This window comes from Corvus moneduloides, chromosome 13, assembly GCF_009650955.1.
Source record: "Corvus moneduloides isolate bCorMon1 chromosome 13, bCorMon1.pri, whole genome shotgun sequence".
Lineage (NCBI taxonomy): Eukaryota > Metazoa > Chordata > Aves > Passeriformes > Corvidae > Corvus > Corvus moneduloides.
In genome coordinates, this window is record NC_045488.1 from 1,220,770 (window position 1) to 1,244,816 (window position 24,047).

Below are 24,047 nucleotides of genomic sequence, written 5' to 3' on the forward strand. Positions count from 1 at the left end.
GCCCGGGCGCAGGCGCGGACGCGGGCGGCGCCCCTGGGAGCGGTGGGGCCTGGGCGGGCTGGGGCCGGTCCCCGTCCCCGTCCCCGTCCCCGTCCCCGGGCTCCTGCCCCGGCCATGGAGGTGCTCAAGGCCAGGTTGGACGGGGCTGTGAGCAGCCTGGGCTGTGCGAGGTGCCCTGTCCCTGGCAGGGCGTTGGATCGGGGCGATCTGCAGGGTCCGTCGGAGCCTGCCTGAGGGGGCTGTGGCGGCCCCTCCCTGCGGGCGCACCGCGTCTGCTGCCGGCGGGCGCAAAGCGCCGGGGCCGCCCAGCTCATGGGTGCCTTTTCGGCGCTCCACGGCCTTGCAGATCTCTCTTGTAGCTTCTTCCTTCCTTTGGCCCCTTCAAGCTCCTCGTCTTCACCTGTGCCCACATTTTGTTTCTTCTCTGTTGAAAACATGCAGCTTCCCCCCCTGGGCTGCCAGGCGGGCCACCGCGCAGGGGAGTCCAATGCCCCGTCACTCTCTGACACACAAGGGGGGCAATTTCAGGGACACGGCGGCTTCTCCTAGGAAGCTCTGGGCCAGAGCTCCTTCAGCGCTTCTGTTGGCGCGCAGCAGGTGGAATCCAAGCACCAACGCGCCCTATGTGCTGGTGTGTGCTTAATCAACGTGATTTTTTGGGACCTTTCAGCTGCCTACTAAATACCACATGTCAGTAAACAATATTCTGTATACAATTTTTTTAAGGTTTAAAATGCGAACAGAAGACCTGGACAGCAGTGGAAGTTCCACTGGTGCTGAAACAATGTGCATGCACAGCAAGAGCAGATGCAGCCTGGAGCTCCTCACTGCTGGTCACTGAGCTGAGCACAGCAGGAAAGGAGCGTCCACAGCCTCCGACGCAATCCTAAACTGATTAAAACATAATATATTTACTCTGTACAGTGCTGATGTGGTAAAAACGAAGAATGTTGGTTCAAAGTATATGGCTTGAGACAGAAATTTCTTCCTGTCTGGGGAATTCACACAGGATATAGAAAGGAAGGATATTGTCAGTAAAGTAGATGGTGACAAAAAGTGATGCCTGACCCTCTATCCCATATATCTTTTTTTTTATGAGAGTGGCCAAATTCAGATTGAAACAAATTATCTTATTTCTTCTGGTGGCAGCAAAGAGGGACATGGTTCAGTCCTGGTTCTTTTGAGACACAACACTAACAGTTTGAGAACTTTATGTTCTGATGCAAAGAGTTAAGCACATTTCCATGAGCTTACACAGCCTTTGGTAGGAGGCCACGGGGGTAGCTACCTACACGTGTTTGGGAATTTTTCCCTCTCCTTGTGGATGGCTGCCCTGCGGCCAGCCCAGGGCCAGCCTGCCGAGGCGTGTCTGGAGACAAGCTCAAGCACCGACCATCAGACTCGCAGCACTCTCAGCCCCATCGGCAGGAGCCCACGCGGTCTGACATGCTCTGCCCAGCATCCAGGACCACCCCTCACAGGGCTTTGTTTCTCAAGCAGATCATTAAGACAGTTTAGACATATCCCAAACGACACAATTTCCTGGGGACTGGCTGTATGGAAGAAAAAAGTGGTATGAGAAACATGCCCAGTGCATACTGGTCAGCTCCAAAAGGCCTTTGTCTGACCCTGGACCTCAGACTCCTTGGATAAAGAGAGAAATTCAATGCTGAAGAAGTTGTCCTGCAGATCCATTCATTGAGAAGGAAGCGGAACAGAAAGGTCCTCACCATTAGCAGACCCTGTAACGAGAGGACCACAGTATCTCTTGGCTCCTGCTCCTATCTGAGGAGAAAACCACTTTAAATGTGACAATGTAAAAGAGGTGGGGATTTGGCCAAAGTCTTCTCATTCTCATCCCAGAACAGAGGGCAGAGCTGGGGCAGGTGGAGGAGGAGCCACATCTCTGTGGATGGCAGAGTCATGTTGCCCTTACTCCGGGGCGTCTCCAGGGAAGTGTGAACCAACCTAAGCCTTCTGAGCAGGATTCCTGGAGCAGAGCAGGGGTGCAGAGCTCTGTAATGGGGCACAGAGGATGGTGAGGTGCTGGGGTCTGGCCCCAGGGTCAGTAGTGGTCGTCTTGTGTCCTGTGGGAAATCCCTTCCACCTTTCAGCCTTCAGCCTGTTCTTGTCCCCAGTGGCAGGCCTGCCAAGTGAGCCCCAGACTTCAAATAGCCATCTGTTCTGTGCCTCACTTTCCACGCCTGCAAAGTGAAAATTGTGGTTCAATTTGATATCTACTGCTGCGAATTAACTGGTACAGATATTTATTATTAGTGTTACTACCATGGCAAATACAGCATCTAAATCTAAATGGATTTCTTCAGGATTTAGAGTGCTGAGGATGTAGAAGGGTTCACAGGAATCAAGTTTGGGTGAAATACCAGAGGACTTGACATTAGTGTTATTTAATGTATTACTGTACTTCGCCTTAGAAAACAGTCCAAGAAAATCCAATTATCTGTCAAAACAATGCAATTTAAAAAAATCCACTCTGCATATAGTTGGGGATTGACCAGCTGAAATGCTGCTGGCCAACATTTTAAGGCCTGAACCATCAAGGTCTTATGAACTGAGGCTGATTATATGGATTGCTTTTCTTTCAAGGCCATTTCAGAAGCATCTCCCCAATTCAGTAATTTTACATGTGAGCAAGAGTCGAATCTTTTCTCTACCTTAGGTCTGAAATTTGCTGATCAGGCATTGAACCAGGGGGTTTTATTTACAGGTCACTGAATTTGATCAAACAGCTGGTCTTTAAGGGAAGAGATCAAAACATGCACAACACAGTAATCAAGTCCAGATGTTGTCTAAAAGACAAGCTCCAGTTCTAGCAGGAATTAATTAAGCCAAGTCTTACAAGCTGCGTCATAAGGAAACCAGATAAAAACAACAGCCCCTCCGCTTTTTTTATTTAAAAAATGCAACAACATTTTGAAACAACTGACCACATTTTGGCTACAAATAGCTCAGTGAAACAAAACTTGCTTTTGGGTGCCCCAGTTAATGATTTACTGGTACAACCTGCTGGCAGTAAGCCCAGCTTAGACATGTTGGAAAAATGCCAAACCTCTATACTGCATTTACCATAGAGCCTCTGAAACAAACTGTCACTGGGTATAGGGAAGGCTGAGCCAGGAAATACATTGTTTTGGGATCCACAGGACCCCAGCTCTCAAAGGCATCCCACAGAGTGGAGTGAATTTTTTTCTAGAGTAGCTGTCCCTTTATATGTTGTATCCTTAGGGTGTTTACTCTGCCACTCTGCTTCTTTCAACAGGTCAAATACGTAAATAAAAATAAAATTAAAAGCCTAGATGGGCAAAATGTTATGCAAAGGTTCTGCCAGGGAAAAAAAAGGACTGCTTGGGAGCCTTAGCCTGCCCTCTCAGATGTGCCTTCAGGGTGCTAGCCTGGGAATCCCACACATGGGAAGTATGGTCAGTGCAGGTGGCCACAGACATTTGATGTAAATGTATCACAGCAGGCATAGCCCATAAATGGGATCGCGTGTAGACCAGAGATGGGATATAGCTCAGATTCGTGAATTGAATACATTTGTGGTTTTATGTTGCAGTTTAGGAAGAATGGAAGATTATCCAGTACATCTGCATTTAATCTATTTACCATGTATGTTTTTGTCAGTATGTCTCATGAATACAGGCGACCTGCACCTTTTCTTAAACAGAGATGGATCGCATTTCTAATTTTTTGATTGCAAATTCCATGCATGAGGCATAAAGAAGAAAGAAACATGAAACCACAGCCAAAGAAGAGCAGAATCCTGCCTTCAGCTGAACTCCACACTCCTTGCACAGGATAGTTACATTTTTAACAGAAAGTAATATGAAGCGAATTTGTATCAGATATAAGGCATGCAGATGGGAAAGTCAGCATGGGAGGATTTCTTTCCTTTCATATCAGCTGAGAAAGAGTTTCAATTTTATAAATACATTTTAAGGCGTGACCAGAAAATTGGAGTGAAAAAACTTGCAGGGGTTTATCAAAAAACAAACGCCCAAAGCTAACTTTCACTCTGTGTAGATAGCGTACATTTCCCTTTCCCAGTATTTGTAGAATTACGAGTGACTCATTCAAGCCCTGATCCTACAGACCAAGATTAAATCCCAAAAGAGGGTTTAATTCATGTCAGTAATTAAATCCACATTTCTGTCTCATGGCTGAATGAGACCTGTTTGCAGGGAAGCTTCAACCCCACCACCAAACCAACAAATTGTTCTTCAGCCTGAGCCACCAAGTTACAAAGCAAGAAGATTTCCAAGCAGTTTGGTTCAGCTTCCCTGATGCTTCTGGGACCAAACAAATAAAACCACAGATGCAAACCCTGTTTTCTTTGAATGCTTCAAGGCAGAGAAGGAAAGGGAAAGGGATCTGATTATTTTCCAGTTCTGTTGATCTGAAAACATTTTAGATGTTTGGCAAAAGCATTGTTAACTTAAGGCTGGATATCCCATTTTATAAGAAGTTTGAGGCAAGGAGGTTCCAAGCAGGTAACTGCAGCTTTGGAGCAGTGGCCAAACAGCCATGGTACCCTGTCGCTGTTGTACCAAGAGCAGCCAAAGACAACGTGTACCCGGTTTCAGGGTAAGTGGCTAAAAGGCCCATATGCAATTATAGAAATCAGTTTATATAGCTTTGTTCACAAGGGTGGCATGGCCCCATTGGTCGCTTGACCATCCACCTCTCAGGGTGATTGGTGGAGGCTCTGACACCCATTTCAAAATATCTTCTTCAGTGTACCAAAACAAGACCAGCATAACAAGTTTGCACCTGTGAGATAAAGCCTTGGTTTACAAAAACCTCAAACTGTTTCTCAGTTGGCTTGCATGAGAAAGAAAAACTTCACAGGATGCTGCAGCAGCTGGAAAATTCCTCTGCTCCTAGCTTTTTAGTATCCACAGTAACCCTTCAGCCCCTCGTAGTAGTCTGAGATTTCTGCTGTAAGTCTTGCTGCAGAGGCCTGAGGTGTTTGGCAGGGTAAGGCGTTTCCTAGTTGTGTTTTTTTTTCCATAGGAAAATTCAACTCTAGTGCAGCATCTGCTTCTTAACAAGGCAATGTCGTCTTTTCCTGCCAACATGAAATGAAACTTAAAGATGTTCCAATCATTGGAACAGCTTTTCTGCTGCTGGTGACTCATCACTTAGTGCTCAGAATCAAGGGCCTCTGTTCAACTAAATCACAGCATCCGGTGAAAGCATTCAGATAAATTAAATTGCAGGTATGCTTAATTACAAGGGGTGCACTCAAATAATATTACATGTAATTTCAACCAGTGGTTAACCTTACTATGGAATAATGGAACAAATATAAATTGAATTGCCAACATTACTTAACAGAAGAAAGGAAAAACATCGAAATGGTCTCAGAGGCCAGCACTCTCCACTCCAAATTTGGCTCCCTGGGGTGACACATCTTAGTTCAGGGTGAGGGCCGGCAGGTTTCTGCTGCAGGACCTGTTTGGCTGGCTCAGCTTGCAGCGGGTGTTGAGAGGAGCAAACCATGTTCCTTGGGATCAGCCGCCGACACGTGTGCCCAGAGCTGAGCAGCACGGCTGCCGAGGAGCCCGTGCCCCACATGCGAGGAGTGCGGGCAGAGCTGTGCGTGGGGCCGGGGCGGTGGCTGGCAGAGCACCCAAACCACGGCGCAGTCTGTTCTCATGAGCCACACAGGTGAGGGGGAGGCTGAGGCTGCATCACGGCAAGCCAAGGGCGCCGGCGGTGTGTGGGTCAGGCGGGACCTCACCCGCCGGCTTGGGGCAGGCAGAAGCAGAGGGGGCTGAGGGGCAGGGGCAGCGGGCGGGTGGCGCGGCCGGGGGCGGGAGGGCCGCTGCAGTCGGACCGGAGCCGGTGCCGGTGCCCGCGGCGAACGCTGGCGGCTGCCGGACTACGAGTCCCAGCGTGCCCGGCAGGGCCGGGGCCGCGCTGCGCAGCCGCCGCGCCGGGCACCCACCTGCAGCCGCCGGGCTCGGGGCGCGGAGGGGCGCGCAGGCGGCGGGCGGCGCCGGGCTCGGGGCGCGGAGCGGCGCGCAGGCGGCGGCGGCCAGGCCCGGCCCCGCGGCGGGGTAAGGGGCGGCCGGGCCGGGCGGGACGCGGGGCAGCATCGCCCGGGGGGCTCCGCGGGGCTGCGCGCACCGCGGCGGGGGCGGTGCGGGGACGCGGCGGGTGCGGCGGAGCATCCCCGCGCGGGGCGCGGATGCGGGGCGGCCCCGATCCGACCGCAGCCGCGCCCCGGGCTCGCCGGCAGGGACCGTGCGGGGCACGGCGGGCTCGGCCCCGCCACGCCCGGGCTCGGCGGAGAGCGCAGCGCCCGCCCCGGCCCCTCCGCGGCTTGGACGGGCGAGTGCGCGCGCGTTTATTGCGGAGCGCTCGCACCCTCCGGGTCACGCGTGGGAGGACAGAAATTAGATGGGGCAGTCTAATCAAATACGAAAAGAAGGTGTTCGTGTCAATGAAGATGAGCTGCCCCTGCTTGGAGATCTCCTGCCTTTTGTATGGCACAGATAGGGCAGGACCGGCGGAGGGTGGTTCTGCTCCGTCGCCGGGCAGCGGGTCAGAACAAGCGAACCTATGACAGGTTCAGGAACAGAACCGATTTAGGAAATTTAGGAACGTTTCCAAGGTCATGAGGAGCGAAGTGTGCCCTCAAAACCTGCACATTGGCATTAGATATGACATACTCTCTGTTCTGTCATCTTCTAATTAAAAATTTATCGGGGTGCCCTAATTCAAGGGGATTTGCTTTGATGGAAACTTTGGGGGAATTTCTTCTGCCAGAGTAAAAATCCACAGTTGATCAATGACGAACATGTAGAGATAACTGAGGACTATAAACAGCAAAAAATAAATGACAACTGGTTAGATTAACATAACCATCCTGAGCTTAGCAGTGACATAAACTTCTGGAAAAATTTCTAACATCATTGCTAATGAGACAAATTCAGAAATTTATGAATATCAAATATCAATTTAAAAATAATTGGAAGAAGTAATTATATTTTTATACCATGAATGATACATTGTGTAGATCTATGCTTTTGAGAGTGTTCAGTAGAGGAAATCTTCAGCAAGTTGAGTTGCCTATTTGTAGTAAATAGATGCAGTCTTTCAATTTCTTATCATATACAAGCTTTTCTTTAACTGATTATTCTCAGAAATTGTCCTAGAACAACAACTGTTCTGCCCTTCGCTCTTGGAAAGAGGAACATGTCATGGGAAAGAAACACCTGGGACCAGCTGGCCTAGTACTGTAGGCATCACATCCTCTAGTTCTTTGCAAGGGACACAGTTACTAGAAAACCAAACTCAAACTCAGGGATGTCTCACTGAATTATACTGACAATATTGCAGTCCTTTCCATGCTATTCTGCACTCATTTGCTGTCTAACAGCCTGCCTGCCTTTGCGCTGGTGCCTATGCCGTGCACATCTTAACTGTCCGTAGTCCACTATGGATATATTTAAATCTTTACCACTGTGTAAGAAAAAGGAAGACAGTTGTGTGACTCGTTTCAGTGACTTCACCAACCTAAATTCATAATGTGTCTTTTTTCCCATTTATCCAGCTTGGTCGTATGTCTGAACTTAGCCAGTAACCTCTCTCATCTTGATAATCTAAATAATTTTGTTCAGAATGGTGTGCTTTGCTCTCTCATCGCATATGTTTTCCTCTTCCCCACATTATTATTATTTCTAGTATTTCACAACTTCTGGCAAGCAATGTTTATGCATTTCTGCTGTTAGTAATCTGTTCTATGGGGTTTTTTTTGGTAGCATTCCTAATTATTGAGCCTACTACTTTGATGGCTTCCTGTGATTGAGTGTCCTTTTGACTGAGGCTGAGGTGGCTGTGCAGGTTCTTGCACTGAAAGGGCTCAGGTAGCATCCTGTAGCCACAGGTGTTTGCACGTGGTGGGTTAAGAGTGCGGTGAATGTCTGTGTTCTGTTTACTGACCACAGCAGACGAGTGTAGTGGTGGCTTCTGTTTAACTAAGGTGTTTGGCCATCCTTATTTGGTGCCACAGAAATCTGTAAACTTAGTTTTAAAATCCTTTCAAAGAGCAGCTGGGACTGAGTGTCCAGCTGCTGTGCTAAAATAGGGAAATCTGAGAACAGTGATGACAAAAAACTAGCACTTGATTCGTTATCTGTTGGCAGCACAGGTGGAACAGTGCTCGAGTTGATGTTACCCGGTGTCCTTTTTCCTATTGATGTTTCCAACATGTGGAAAACAAACACTGTTGTTGTTGTTTCCAGGGCTGGTCTGATCTATTTTGTTGTAAAAATAAAAAGTCAATTTCCAGGTAATTCCTTCTCCTGTTTGTTGTTTCAGCTGTGGGGATGTGCACATCATGCATGGTTTCTGGCTTTGGTTTACAGAAGAAATGCAAAAAATGTTGGTAGTTATGACTGCTCCTTACATTGTAAGGAGAAAAAGCAGCTTAGGAAAGATGCAAAAAGAGGTTTATTTAGAAGGTACCTAGCAGTGGTCATTATTAAGGATCTCGGTTCTGCAGTCATTAGTACATGCTTGTACCCGGCTTTTGGGTCTCTCTGGTGTGTTTTCACTTGGTGTGTCTTGTTTGTTTAAAAGATCCACTCAAATGTACAAGATGTCCATGGAAGAAGGGACCCATAGCCAAAGGAAAAGCTGTCCAATGCTTGACACTGGGAAGATGGTTCAATTCCTTATCTTGCCACAGACTTCCCATTTGACCTCGAGCAAGGCATTTCTTTCTCCTGGCAGAGGCTCTCATGTGGCTGATGGTGTTTAGGGCTCCACAGCAGTTGGTTCCCTGTAGATGTGATCAGTCAAGGAGGATACCAGAACCTGGCCTTTGGCTTCCCAAGTTTGCCTCTGTGCAAAGCTGCAGCTCCTTCACAGCCCAGAGTGTGCTTTGCTGGGCGCTCACGGTAGATGTGCTGATCACAGGGACACTGAGCTGGGTGAAGACACCACCTTGTAAACATCACAGCTGTACCTGTAATGTGCATGATCTGTGTTCTCTGGGGACCACAGAGCCATGGGCTGCTGTGTCACAGGACTGGGAGATGTCAGCTCTGGGACAGTGCTGACCAGGGGGTACAGCTCTTTACCTGTTCCCAGTAAGTCAGCACCTGTCTACTGCAAACCTGGTCTGGTAGTTATCAAAGGAGGTTAAAATATCATTGGTGCCCCACAGAAGATAATGAAGCCATTTTCTTCTACTTGCCATCAAATGGGCACTTACGGTCTCATCCAAGGGACCATCAGTCAGCCACCAGCGGTACAGCTCAGCAGCAGGGCGTTTCTGTTCATGTCACAGTGAAGCTTACAGATGACAAATCGTGGGTGGAGCTGCCACTTCATAGTCTATTTTGCCTGTATAAAAAGACTGTCCTCCAGGATTCTCAGCCATGCACTTCACACCGCCCTCAGTTTCAGACAGTGACTGTTATGTTTTTATCTTGGAGAAGCTAATTAACATTGCACAGATTTTCAAATCATCACTAAGTTCTGTAAAGGGAAGAACCCTATCTTCCAGTTCTACAAGATTACCAGTTGCAATGAGTAGAAAGGTTGTTTCACTGCTTTATAACTAAGCTTTACCCCTCTAAAAGCAAGGGGAGTGTTCATCTGCAGGGGACACGACAGACAAACAGGTCTCTGGTCTTTTCCATTCCCTATCCTTGATGCATCTCTGAAATGTCACACCACCATACACAATCCCACCAATGTCTGCGGGGCTTAGGTTTGTTCTATCATCCTCTTCTTGGAGGTAGGAATTGAGTGATTTAAAGGTTGGGTTTTTAAAATAAGACTTAAATCATTATATGGTCACTGTATAATTAGTCATCATATGTTTGTCTGGAAACAATCCTAATGGTTATGATTTAAAAATATCATGATACCCAGAAACAAGCTATAAATTCATAACGCATTGTAAAGAAATACTTCCTTTCCAGGACTCTGTTTCATGTCTTGAATGCTTATGAGTAACATCACTAATGTTATTTTAGAAACAATTAGAAATTGGTCATTATGTAACATTATTCTGCATCAGTGGGAGAAGCGTCAATGTTTCATCTTTCTTGAATCACCAGGGAAAAACCTTTCATGTTATCTGAATCAGAGGGAGTACATCCCTTTATGTCTTCTATAAATAACAGTGCTTTCATATGGATAATTTTGCAATATACATGGTGGTTACTTTTTTATAAAGGGCAGGACCAAAGTCCCATTACAGTGAATTAATGTCTCACATTTTATTTGCATGGAACTTATCAATCCTCCATTTAAGCAGCCAAGTGTGATGTAAACTACAGCGTAGCATAAACATTACCAAGGTTCAGAATGCCACATCCAATTAGGAAGCGCAGTTTCTCATCACTGGATGATTATCCTAAAATTTCAGGCCTAGTCTAATATTAGGACAACATAATTGTTAATTATTCACTGCTCTCTATATAGGACTAAACCAGTTGCTGGGAACAGAACATGGAGTAACCCTACATTAGCTCTGGAGGAAAACAGCATTTTAAATATACAGGGATTTGGAGGATTCTTTGCTGCAGTATGACAAAGGATGGCAGCTGGCCTGGGAGTAGAAGAGGTCTGGCCACACTGTGAGTGTCCCAGAGCCAGCCCTGAGGCAGTGCCAAGTGCAGCTGAGCTCTCGCCCCTGCCAGCCCCAGAGACACCCTCTGAAGGACCCAGTTCCACAGGGCCTCAAACAGGTGATTTGCTCTGCTCCACAAAGTGACCATGCTGTGTCATGAAAGGAAAAGGGTTAGAAAAGGTGACTAAATTGGAGCAGTTCAGTACTCCTTATGTTCTGAGTTCTTCTGAAGTATTTTTGGGGAAACAGGCAGAATGTTGGGGATTCTAGAAGAGGAAATACTTTCCTACAGACCTCTCTTCCATTTTCTACCGATTTGAATTCCTTTGACACATCTGCTGCATCTACATCAGGACCTGTAGCTAATATTATTCTCATCACACACACACAAATCCCAGTTCCATAATGCTGTGTTCCTACCACACTTGTGTTCTGTGCTGGCCCTACTGCATTCCTTCTAACTTTTCTGGGATTTCCGAACCTCCTACTGCAAAACATGATCTCCAGTATATATCCACCATATGTTCATGGTTAGAAAGTACACTGGTACATTTGTCTTGCCTTTTAAGTATAAAAATTAAAAAGGAACCTTATTTATATGTCAGACAATGGAGTATTTCTAATTTTTTTTTTTTAAGTTTGAGCTTTCACCAGCTCAGCCTTATTTTTCATAGCCATTCCCAGACAGCAGAGATGTTCCTTGTCTGGCACTGGATTCAGTGTGTTGGTGGGGGCACTCCCTTGCCTGGACAGCATGGGACAATCATCCTCCTTCTACTGAGCATCTGCTTGTGTTGCACAAATACGGCTCTTAATCATAATGGCCCCAATCCTATTTATTTGGTCCAGTATCAGTTTAACTTGGGATTAATTCCACCTGTTTTTTATTTTCATGTTTAGCTACATGAGTCTATTTAAAGAAAGGGAAGACTTTTTTCCACATTTATGGATCGGTTTCACAACTGTTTTTCAAAACACAAATATCCACCACTGTGGATACAGAGAGAGTTTAAAACGGGTCATGCATCAGGATTTCCTTTCTAAAGACCACTTTCCATTATTTGCAAAAGTAAGAACAATTTCTCAAACCCAATTATAAAAAAATACTTTTTTCCCCAATAAGAATGCAAAGAGCTCTATTAGATTATTTCCCATTTGTCATGTTTGTACTTCATAATGCACATTGCCATGCAGCTTCATTCTTAGCTTGTACAGGCTATCAAACCTGGAAATTCACATCCTCTATTCTCATCTCTACAGCAGATGTTTCTCTAAGTGTTTATCTGTGTTTTAGACAGCAGCAGTGACCTGAGGTGCCTTTGTAGCTGCTGGTCCAGAGGAGATTCTGCAGTTCAGGTTGTCCCAACACTTCCTAAGGGATCCGAGCAAATGTGAGTGAGACCCCTGTGACGTTCAACACTAATTCAGCAGAGGAGATTCACTCTCAGAAAGAAACATCTGTATCAGCAGTAGAAGATTACCCCAGTGTTATGGTATCAGCAGAAACCACAGCTTGGCTCCTCTGGAAAGCCCTTTCAGAAGTGTATGAGCATAACAAACACGGACTCATGGAACACGGCAAGGTATAGAGGGGTTGTATCACAGCAGCTGTTAACCACGCAGAGCAATAATGATTTTATGCAGGCTGACTAATGACACCCTTTTTCTCTTTGAAAACATATTTTGAATCCTGATGTTGACAGGAATAGGCGAAATGCTGTCCCAAATAAAACCGTATGCATTTCTTTCTTTAGAAGGAGTCAGAAATACAAATACAGCAAGGGGTTCTTTGAAGCTCACTGTGAAACCTCCGAGCTCCGCAAAGGTTTAAAAGTAGCATGTGGGTAGCAGAAATGCCTCTTACAGTTCTGCCCCATCCAGAATGAGCACAAATCTCACCTGTTGGGCTTTGCTGATTATCAGTGGGGGCTTAGGCCCATGAGAAACTAAGATGCTTCATACTGAAACTCAGTGGAGAAAAACAAATGGGATATGTGCTCCCCCATTCCTTAATCTCTTTCACTCTTCCCAGTAAGTTTGAAGAGAAACTTCATCCATGGTCCCTCATCCTGCTTCCCTCAGTGTAATGCAGTGTAACATTCAGGAGTATGTTGCCTCTGTGGTTAGACTGGACATCTTCCTTCTGCTGTGTGACACCTGATCTGCTTTGATGTGCGCAAAATAACAGCAGCAGGGAGCTCTTGGTTAAGACTGCTTTTTTAACTAATTAAAGTTTTCATACACTAATTATAACAAAGCAAATCCAGTGGATGTAGTGTGCAAGAAGTAAATAGTTGTGCACACTCAGGAAGGGCGCAGTAAGGAGCTGCACAGAAAGCATATGGCTCTGTTTACATACACAAAATTAACAGCATGAAATCCAATTAGGAAGGTGGAGATCGTTATCATCACATTAGACAGCAGTTTCCAGAGTGTGTGAATCCAGAGTTCAGCCCTTCCTTCCCAGACTGCCTGATGCTGAACTGCTGGATTTATCTGGCTCCCTTGGTTTCTGCCTCCGGTGAAAGGTCGATGGAGAGCACAAACCCAGGCTGTGAGCAATGGGCGTTCCAGCCCAGCCTGTGCAGCAGAGTGAAAGCTCCAGAAAAGCTTTACTGCTTGCAGGCATTGTGGACAAAGACATTCCCTAAGCAGTGTCTTCTGCTTTTGTTCAGTCACAAAAGAGTAGGATTCTGTTGTGAAAGGGAAAATATCAAGGGAATTTTTGTTGCAAATCTGCACAGGCAAGAAAAGCACAATTTCAGGCTCTTCCATGCATTATCAATGTAATAAAGCTTATTCAACACAGTACTTCATGCCATGAGAGAAGTTAGGCTGATACACCAGTACTATCTGGGTTTACATTCCTCTTTGGGATATCCCTGCTGCACATGGCCAAGCGCCTTCTCTTCTTAATAATTAAAAGTTACAATATTGAGAGCTGTCACCTGTTCAGTGTCTCCTGGCACATCTTCCCTTTATGGCTGAGCACTTGGGCAATCCGCAAGGAAACGGGGAGTGTCTGGTGCACAGATCATACCCAGCAGTGCCTCCCCAGGAGCACGGGGGCTCAGCTCTGCAGACCTCACAGAAGCTCTCGGATCCATGGCCTTGCTGCTCCCAGTGAAACCATTCCTCACTGTACTCCTGCAGTGCTGTGCATCCGCGGGAGAGCTCCTGGCACCAGGTGTCCTGCACAACTGGACTGCTGACCCTCAGCCAGGGAAACTGTCTTGGACTCTTACGAGTTGCTTTTCCTACAATATTTAATTACCCTAACCTTGGGATTACATTTCTGCCTTTTCCAGGGATGTGATTAAACTCTTAGTAAAATAACCATTTATACTTAAATAGTTTTAAAAAGCTGTAATCCCCTCAAAGAAATTTTTTAGCTCAGTTAATGACTGCTAGCTGAAATGTTATGTTTGTAATGAGTTTATCCAAAGGAACTGAGAGAAGGCACCTGATGCCTTAGTGCAGTGTTGTACTGCAGCTCAATTTTTTACAGTTTAAACAAATGTACTTAACATTTTTAAATAAAATGCTTTCATCATTTAACAAGTAATTTTGATAAAAAATTGCATGGATTAAACATATATCAAACTCATGTTCTTAATGAACAAGTACACAAGAACATTAGTTCTTTTGTCCTGTTTTTGGCCAAAATATCCCCCACACTCATTGCATATGATGGAATTTTGGTATTGTAAGAAAATTTCACACCAGCTGTAACTTTGTGAAACATCAGATGCTGACTACCTTCCTGAAACAAACTCACAATTTAAAGAATGGCTGAATTCTGTCATGACATTTGGAATGGCTTGATGATGATGTGCTAAGAAAACAGCAGCAACAAACAAAGCAGGAATAAGGAAAAGAACAGAGTGTGTAGGAAAAATAATGATTTTTCTTGGAATAGGATGTTTTAGTGCTTCAGGTCAAGGCTTATGGAGCCTTGCAGTAGTCATAGAATTCCAGATATTTCAAATTTGTAAATCCACTGATTATTCACTTCCCTTTCTATAGGTTGCTGATTTCTAGTCTTTTTGATAAATAGAAAAATGAGATATGTTTTAATATTTAGTATTTAAACAGTGAAACTCCTAATATTTTCATTTTGATTTGGAATAAAAGAAAAAAAAAATCAGGCTTCCAGCTCACATGACAAGCAACAGAACCCACATGGATTTTATCAGCTTATGGCAACTAAAGACCTGGCCAAAGGAAATGAGAGTTGGGGTTGATATATAAGTCAGTGGTAGGTGCCAGTTGGCTGTTTTCCATATCAACCATAACTCTGAAATTTGTGACTGCAAAAACTCAGCTGTAAAACTGCACAGCTAACTGTGTAATTTGGAGAATGCTGGTGCTGCTGTGGGAAACTGGGCAGACTTGGGAGGGCCTGGAGCACGCTGAAAGTCCCCAGCTAATGCTGTTTCTGATCATAAGTTAATTCTCTTCCACTCCATCCCTTAACAGGCTGATTCTGGTTCTAGAATTTGTTCTGGACAAGAAAAAAAAGAGCAAGTAAAGACAGAGAGTCCTTTGTCATATTGTCATATGACAGATAACATGACAATGACTGTTGTGGTCATGCAAATGAGATCTTCTTGTTGCTGGTCAGTTGGGATCATCTAACAAGGAATCATATTCAACTTTTAAAACAAAATGCATTTGTGAAATACTAAGTCCATTTTTTTTTCATGACTGTTTTGAACTTCTGCAGGTCCCCCATGTAGCAGACTGAATTACAGATAATATTTTGAGCTATAACTAGCATATCCTCATTCCAGTTTTGGTGATAAGTGCTATCATTTGTATCCAAACACACTGAAGTAAGACTAACAACCAGTGTACCTGAGAGATGCTTAGGTAACCAGAACGTGCCAAAAAGTCAGCCAAGATGGTGTGGGTTAGCTTTCAGCCACCAGCAAAGCTGGGATAAGATAGAATACCTCAAGGCATAAGATTCTGGTTTTTGTTTGTCAGTTCTGGACTGTTGTCTGTGACTACCACTTTCCTTTGCTTTTGGCCAAAAGAGCAAGCAGATGCTGTTTCCAAGAAAATGAAATAAACCAGCTATAATTCTATGAAAGGGGGAAAGTTGCTAATATTTTCCTTATCTGTGTCTCAAAGCCTCTGTTTGCTGCTGCCCCCAAGTACACTGAACCCGTCCTTGCTATTCCTTGGCTGCCCAGGACGTCCCACACCCCCTGTGCTGTGCCAGGACATCTTGTTTTCATTAATAAGTGTCAATGTGACCCTCAGCACGTGGGTTTCCCAGGACTCTCAGCTAATGGAGATCCTCATAATGCTTTATTGTTGACAGTGAGCGAGGCTGCGAGGAGCTCAGTGCCCCTGAATGGTTGAAATCTTGAGCAGCAGCAGCAGCAGCAGCAGTGGAGCAGTGCAGCAGGAGCCATGTCTCTGCCCTTCCGAAAAGAGCTGGAGAAGTACAAGAATATCAATGAAGATGAAATACTCAGCAAGCTCTCAGAAGATGAACTGAAACAGCTAGAGTATGTTCTCGATGACCTTGATCCTGAGGTTAGTGATGGTAATTCCAGTGCTGCCTGTTAGCAATGCCACACACTGCAGCATTTTACAGCTGTGTTCTGTTACAGCAGAGACAGCGTACCCCAGAGTATGAGCAGCTCAGCTACAGACATTTTGGTTGCATTCCTGCTGTGATGTGCTGCTTGCTTTTGTACAAGTCACTGTGCTCTTTGTCTATCCCATGCCTGTTTAGACCTGAGCTTGTCTGCAGTCTAAATCTTTAATCATGTTGGCACACTGCAACACAATGAGAAGCTTTTTATGGCTGCTATTTCTGAGCACAGCAATAAACAAACATAACCTATGTTTATGGAGATCAGGTCTTTTGAACTTCTGAAATCTGCTGACCATGTCATTCAGCACATATATTTTTTGCTGAAGAGAACATATTTGGGCATGATTAAGAAAAATAGGCTTCAGCTTCACAACTGTCATTTTCTAGAGAGTAAGGATAAATTGGATGTTTGAAGACATTCTCACAAAGAATTTAAAGTTCTCTGGTCTGAGAACCACTTGGTCCTACAATAACGAGGTTACAGTCACAAGCATGCTGGGAATTCTGACTGTACCTACCCCAAACCATTCAAACTGATGTAGGGATTTGCAAACTGGCAGGTAAACTGGCAGATAAAATCTGTTCAGTCTGGAGGCAAAATGAATTTGGAGAAACACAGTAGATTGACAGCTTCTAGTTCTACAGCAATTTGCCTGGAAATTAAGGGGGGGCTTTGCTGTTCTCTCCCTCCGTGTTGCCACTTGCCACACTATTGCCACTTCTACGTTTTCTGGTATTTTCTGGCATCTCAAACAGAGACACAGAAAAACATTAAAAAAAAACACCAACCAACCAAATAAATCAGGCCACAGTGCATTTGTAGTCATGCTACATATGTGCAGTGAATTTGGAGCACTCTGGGCACATTTGTGCATGCACAGGTAGAATGACTAGTGACTTGAGTTCACTGGATGTGCTCGGAATTCCCTGGGTATTTGCCATGGGTCAGATTTACTGTGCATGTTCTGGCCCATGATGAAGAGTTTCCGAAGTACTCTGGGGCACCTTCAACACGTTGGCTTTACTGCAGGTGCACTGCAAGGTCCACCTACCTGTATTCCTGTCTGGGATTCCTGGACTGAAGCGTGGGGGCCTCATGCATATCCCTGTGTTACAGGATGCAGATGAAATCACATGATCCCCCAGCTTCGTGTTGAAAGTGGGAATTATCTGCTTGCTTCCTCATACTCTGAATAGCTGAAGTCTACCTCATTCATCCACCAGTCTCTTTGGTGCATGCCATTCATTTCTGAAGCCTGAGAGACATCTGCTTTAGAACGAAAGGAAATTTTTTAAAATGAGAGAGACAAAAATGGTGAGGAAAAAGAGTAAAGGAATAGAAGGAAATGTACAGAAAATGTATCCTGGTCTGTATACCTGGGCTGCAAACTCTGGTTATAATATGTGTTACAAAGGACTCTGACTGTACTTAGTTGTTTGGTGCTGTGATTGTAAATGTGGTTAATACAAATATTAATGGGTAGTAAAAGAAGAAGACTGGATGATATACTGGGTCTTGTGGTTACATTTGGGCAATGTGTGTCACTGCTGTCACTGAAGAGCATTATGCAAAGAATTATTTCGCTTAAAAACCAACAACACTGAGATGAGATTTGGAACACTGTGTGAAGCTGCCTCCTCTCCTTTCCGTGCCCCCCTCTCTCCCACAGAACGCCCTGCTTCCAGCGGGATTTCGGCAAAAGGACCAGACCACTAAACCTGCCACGGGCCCCTTCGACAGAGAGCGCCTGCTCTCCTACCTGGAGAAGCAAGCGCTGGAGCACAAGGACAGAGAAGACTTCGTACCATTTACAGGGGAGAAGAAAGGTACGTCCCTCCTCGTGTTGGCATGGGGTCATGGACTGCCTGGGTGCAGGCATCCAGTGCTCCTGGCCTTTTGTGGAATACGCTGGGACACAAGAAGCGAGGGCTCTTACAGTGCAGGGTGAGGCTCAGGACTCAGATGTAGAGCTGCTGGAGCAGAAGATGAAGGGGTGGTTTATCTGCTGCTAGTGTGTGTCTCGCTGCTCTGCAGTCCCAGTGGCAGCTCCGTGGCCTCTTGAGGGATACAGGAGCACAGCAGCACCAGCCCAGCAAAGGGCTCAGTCAGCAGCTCCCTGGCCAGTGCCCCTGGGTGCACTCAAGTGCAGACAAAGGTGCCCTCACCAACCCCACGGGGACTGTTCCCTGTTAGGCATTAGGCAGGGGAATTGCAGTGGGGGAGGCGTTCAGGAGGAAACACATAAATGCCTTTCTGAGTAAATTTTGCCTACAACTGCTGTAAGGGACAGCTCAGGGAATGCAGTTACAAAACATAAGTATTTTTCCACTTGTTTACTAGTGGAATCTGGCAATGCTGTTCATGCAGACAGTTTCCCTGCTACCCTTGTCCTACAGCTACAGGAAAAAAAGGGGAAAAACAGGAAAACCTAATTCTAATAATTTAAACACTGGTAGGATAACCTTAGGGCATGAACAGTCATAATTTAAGCAAACAATATTCCTCTAGCACCACCATCTCCTTTTCCTTGTTTATAAAAAGTGGACAAAAGGCTGGCCTCAGGCAACCCCTTCATTCAAGAAGGAACTTCCTATGTCTGGGTCCATTTCTGGCCATGTAATGGATTTGCCATTATTTCAATGGGATCTGCTTAAGGGGAAGCAGATACTTCAAGAAAGTCAAGGGCAGCATTTTTTACATTTTTTACCATTACCAAAGATGTAAAATGTTATTTACATAACATTTCATAGGCCAGGAGTTGTTACTACCATTACATTGTGTTCTCAGGATTTGAAACAATGATTTCACACAAATGAGACATGTTTCAGCTAGATTGGATCGATGTGTTCTGTTACCACGCAGTTACCATGTTCTTTAACCTACTTTCCCCCCATCAAAACGTCTGCATACTGCTCTTCCCAGGGCTGATTCTGACCCACTGGCACACGGGGACAGGGCAGAGATCCTGCTGGTAGCAGGAGTGGTCAGGCACATACTGTGCAGGAAGGAAAGCACTTCAGTGAAGTATGGATTTATTACCAATTCTTTCCAGTCTCCTACATGCTGCTGTGTCAGAGCAGTACAAGTTACCACTTGCAGGTCTCTACATTTTTACAGCAACACCTTCAATGAAGTCTCACCTTACTGATATTTACAGACTTAAGATTTTGCCTTTTTCACTGTAGTTATATCTGAGATCTCCAAATAAGCCTGGAACATAAATGCACAAAACCCAGCAGTGTGTGGAATTGCATATACCCATAGGACTGGCCCAAAACAAGTCCCTGCATTGTCCCTGACAGTGACACTGTATGGACTGGCCTGTTTATTGCCTTTCAGTTTTCTTTTGATGAAGCTAAAGCAATATTATTCCTACATTTGCTTCCAGATGCCCTTAAAGTGCTTATTAGTGCTTCTTATTACTTCCTGATGTCTCTGTTGTGGAAATACCACTGCTTTGCAAACACAACCAACCACACATTTCGCTCCTCCCTGAGCACAGAGTGAATGCAGCCTCCTAGCATTTAAAGCTGTTCTTAATTTGGCTTTTGATTCACTGTGTTCATTTACTTCAAAATTACAATTTCAAGAATTATTACGATTATGAGGTAATGACAGCATTTTAGGCTAAAGGAATTATTCCCTTAATTTCCTCTGTTCTTTGTACAATGCAAATTCATGACAAAATCCTCAGTATCAGCTTCAGCAGATTAAGTCAAATGAAAACAGCCATGTGTTCTGTGATTTCTGCAGTCATTTTACAATTATAATCTAAACACACAGAATTATACTACATTTTCTTTGCAGTCAGGGGCCAAAGTCTATGAAAATACCCTTTGTTTCTTTGTTGGTTAGAAATAACTGAATTAATCCGAGATCTGATGAGGTCCAGTACCTTGACAATTGAGCACTGCTGGGCTGCACAGTGTCATTTTTGTGCTGCTTTAAGGGAACTGGCTTTGAGAACAAAGGTGTTTGTTTTGAGCTTGGCGTATCCTGAATTGGTTCTGGAGTGTCAGTCCTGCTGCCCCTCTGTGGCTTGGCAGGAGGTGTCCTCCAGAAACACCACCAGACTTCCAGCTCTGGCCCTCGCTGCCTCCTTGTCTTGTTCTCCTTCCCCCTTGCTCTGCCCTGCACAGACTTCCTGCAGAAGCTGAGCCTTATAAAACATACAACTGAAATCTCCCCATGGGCTGTATGATAGTCCTGCTAGTTGGTTGAATCTGCTGAAACATGGTGGATGTGTTACAAAGTCCACCTGTGGCTATTCCTGGATCTTGGAATCCACGCTTGTAACTGCAGTGTTACTTATTTTGACACTGAATTGAAAAAAAAAAAAACAACAGGATGGTTGTATTAAAATATAAATTACTTGATTTATATTTATGAGAAGATGTTTCCCATACAGGAAACAAAGCAATCCTGCAAAGACATTTTCAAGATCTGATACTACATGCTAGATTTAAAGTTGCTTTAATTAGAGAATAATTAGTATTCTTCCAAAGCTCAATAAATAGTTCAGGATAAATAATTTAAATTTCTAAAATGTGTCCTCAGAAGAATCTAAAGAAAGATATCTCTTAAAGGAAAATCTTATTTCTCACCTTCTGCACGTTGATGGTCTCTAAGGTGTATTTAGAGATTGGTAAATATTTATATGATTATATTTTATAGATTTCTGTTAAATTATTCCTTTACACTATGGAATGTGTGTCTATACTAAACCCTGTATTACACACTGTAATGTAGCCATTCTGTAAATAACCCCAAATTAATTTGACACTATTTCTACTTGTTAAAAATTAAATTCTCAAGCAGCTCTAAAATGCATCCAGTTGTGTATATTTGGGAGGTGTAGATGCCAATGTGCCATTTGGCACTATGTATGACCTGAGAATATTTGTGTGTCAGTAGGATTAGAGTATGTCAAGTGTTGTTTGAGCTTTTGTCAGTGTTTTGTACTATGATATTTGTCTGCCACTGGGATTTATTTTTTCAAGTTTAGGAAGTGGGGTGCTTCTACTAAATGTTAAGTGACATTTCTACCAATTCCTACAGTTACCATACAAAGCTAAAACTTGGAAATTCACTGTTGAGCTGAAAAGAAGGTGGCATTTAAAATATCCTCCTTCCAGAAGAGTCTGTGATACATTATGATTTGTTACCTACTGTGACTGCCTCTCTCTTTTTTTGTTGTTAATTAGAGAGTTAGATTAGACTGGTCAAGATTAGAGAGTTCTTGACCAGGAAGCAATACCAAGCAGCTGCTGAAGGACAAAACTCAGTTGCCTATGTTGGTCTCTATATGCTGGGCAACAATAAGGTTTTGATTGTCCTAGAAAACAAGCCAAAACAAATTCCAGGGCTGACAGGGATATCCAGAATGGTTAAAACACAGGAAGTGTTAAATATGAGCCCAAGACAGGGGGGCTGGTTATGCAGGGAATTGCCTTGTTTTTGATTGTAATTGTGGTTTCAGGAGGTTGGAGGCATTTGGCAAAAACAATCAAACGTGTGGAATGCATTAGGGTTTTGGCCCTCTGCCATACTGCAGCTTGGTAACTTCAGTAACTGCTGTACAAAAAGGATTTAAGCCTGTATGGGAGAGATCTCAGATTTCAATGGAGACCCCGGGTTTGCCTGAACTGGGCCTGAAATGGTCACAGGTGCACACCCAAAACTGGCCATTGAGAAATGTTTTCAGGCTGCTTTACCCACATCCTCCCTAACACAAGTCAGGGCTGGGTAGGTCATTTGAATGTCCCATTGTGTGCTTTGAAATGATCTGGTGGCTTTCAGGAACTCTCGTGCAACACAGATGTCTCTTAGTAATGAGCAGTGGGGCTGATAACTGGGGCCATGGAGATGGGCAGTTTGTAAGTGTTTATTTTGTGTATTTTGGATTTGTTCCTGCTTAGGATAGATGTGCTAGTAATCCTTACACAGAATCTGATGGTCTGTGGAAGTTACTTAGAGTGACCCACTGCTGGTTATCAGACTTCCATCACTTCCATGGGAAGTGTCACTTTCAAGTTCATAAATGACCCAGGAATAAAAAGAAAAGGTGGGGAACATAAGGAGCAGTGCAGGCACAAAGTGTGTGCCAGAGCACTGCCAGTGCTGTGTTTTCTGTGCAGTCCATACATCTGACCTCAGGTAAGAGCTGAGTCCTGCTGTGATACAGGCACGGACTGGTAACAGCAGCTCTGTTTCTGCTTTGCTGCAGGGGTCTCTGAACTGTATGGTACTAGTGAAACATCATTCAAAAGGGTTCTTCTGTTGTGGAATGTCATTGGCTATGAAAGGTTGCTTTAAGGATTGCTGTTTCAACCCTTCACCACTGTCCCTGTTTTCTACAAGGTCTTCCACTCCTTGCCAAACCATTTCATTCTGGATCGGATCCAGTTCTCATCAAAGTCGTGAAAAAACTCCAGTGGATTGGGCTATTATTATTTGTGGCTGGAAAGGGAAGGGGAACATGCCTGTATGTGATTAAATACTAACCTTTTCAGCTGATTGATAAAAGGGAAAGGGAAGGAAGTACCAGAGAACTTCTGGCCAAACCCATGTTTTCAGTTGCTCTGTCAGAGACCATCTACGTTGCATGTGGTGCTGTGCCAAGCAGAGTATCAATACACAGCACCAGTAATAAGGACAGGCATTTTCAGAAGGTCACAGCATTGGAGTAGATGCTAATGAGTTCCAATTCCACACTGTCTAACAGGCTGCTTTCAAAAGTCAGGGTTTAGTATAGAGACACAGTATCTTCCCTGGATTGACATGGCTGTTGTTTCACCCCCAGTGCTTAAACGGTTTGATTAAATTTCTGCCACCTTTTTCCTATTCTTTAGGGCTTAAATTTAGAGCTGATGTTTGTCTCTTAAGGCATTGAAAGCGTTGCAGTTGCTGACAGTAATGCCTCTAGCCAGTGCCTTTCACTGCTTGCTTTTTTAAGACTCTCTTTTAGTTCTTCATGACTTTGCCAAACTTGCACAGTTCACAGAGAAAGTTCCCATGCTGAGAAGCTGCCTCGAGTTGAATTTTTGGAAAGTGTCAGCAAAAAGGACTTAGCTGCTTCCAAGAACAAGATTAGGAGAAAACACATTGTTTTATCCATCTAGAGAAAATTTTTCCAGCTGTTTTTTTTCATGACCTGCAGTGCCTCCACACTTTGAAGAGAGGACTTGAAATGTATGCCCTTTGGAATCCCCAGGGAAATATACTCAAGTCTGGCATCTTCAAAATATTGTGCTTTCTTGTCCATCCAGTTGGTTACAGCATTCTCCAGATGCTCCCCGTGCAGTGAGTGTCAGCCAGAGCTCCTGCCTGCCCGTGGCAGCACATGTGACAGCCCAGCAGTGCCCAGAGGGACCCGGCGTGGCCAGGCTCCCGGGATGTTCCTGCAATTGCTCCTCTGGGATGCCACTGTCACACCAGGACCAAGGGCAGGGAGACTCCCTCCTGCTCTGACCGAGCTCCCCTGCCTTTGTGAGGGCACTGTAAAGGAAAAAAAAGAGTAAACAGCCAGCAGAGAGGCTGGGGCAGAGAGGTGGGGTGGGGGGGTTGAGGAGCTGTATGAATATTCCAGGATGAAGGACTAGATGTGGCAGCTCTAGGGAAAGGAGCAGTAGAGGACAGCAGTGGCGAGGAAGGGAGGGCAGAAGGAAAGGAGGTGGTGGGAAGGGTCAGGATTCAAAGATTTTTTTAAAACCAGGAGACACAGGGGATGGGGAAGGCACAGGGGGCCTTCCTGAGGAAAGGAAAGAGGAGAAGAATGTGTTGGATGGGAGAAAAGAGGCCAGAAAGGAACATAACTAGTG

The 24,047-nt window shown here is 44.8% G+C and overlaps 1 protein-coding gene across 3 annotated transcripts in view; it reads left to right on the plus strand.

The window, feature by feature from the left end:
- Positions 1-5,592: 5,592 nt before the first annotated feature.
- TMOD2 (tropomodulin 2) overlaps positions 5,593-24,047 on the plus strand; it is a 35,093-nt gene continuing 16,638 nt past the window's right edge. Inside the window, exons 1-3 of one of the 3 annotated variants that reach the window (XM_032122838.1) lie at positions 5,593-5,691; positions 15,945-16,162; positions 17,897-18,053. In XM_032122838.1, the coding sequence (XP_031978729.1) occupies positions 16,037-16,162; positions 17,897-18,053 (283 nt within the window). In that variant the 5' untranslated portion in view covers positions 5,593-5,691; positions 15,945-16,036. Of the gene's footprint in view, positions 5,692-6,042; positions 6,084-11,973; positions 12,199-15,944; positions 16,163-17,896; positions 18,054-24,047 lie in introns of those variants that run through there. The other 2 variants (XM_032122837.1, XM_032122839.1) reach the window with 2 other exon arrangements.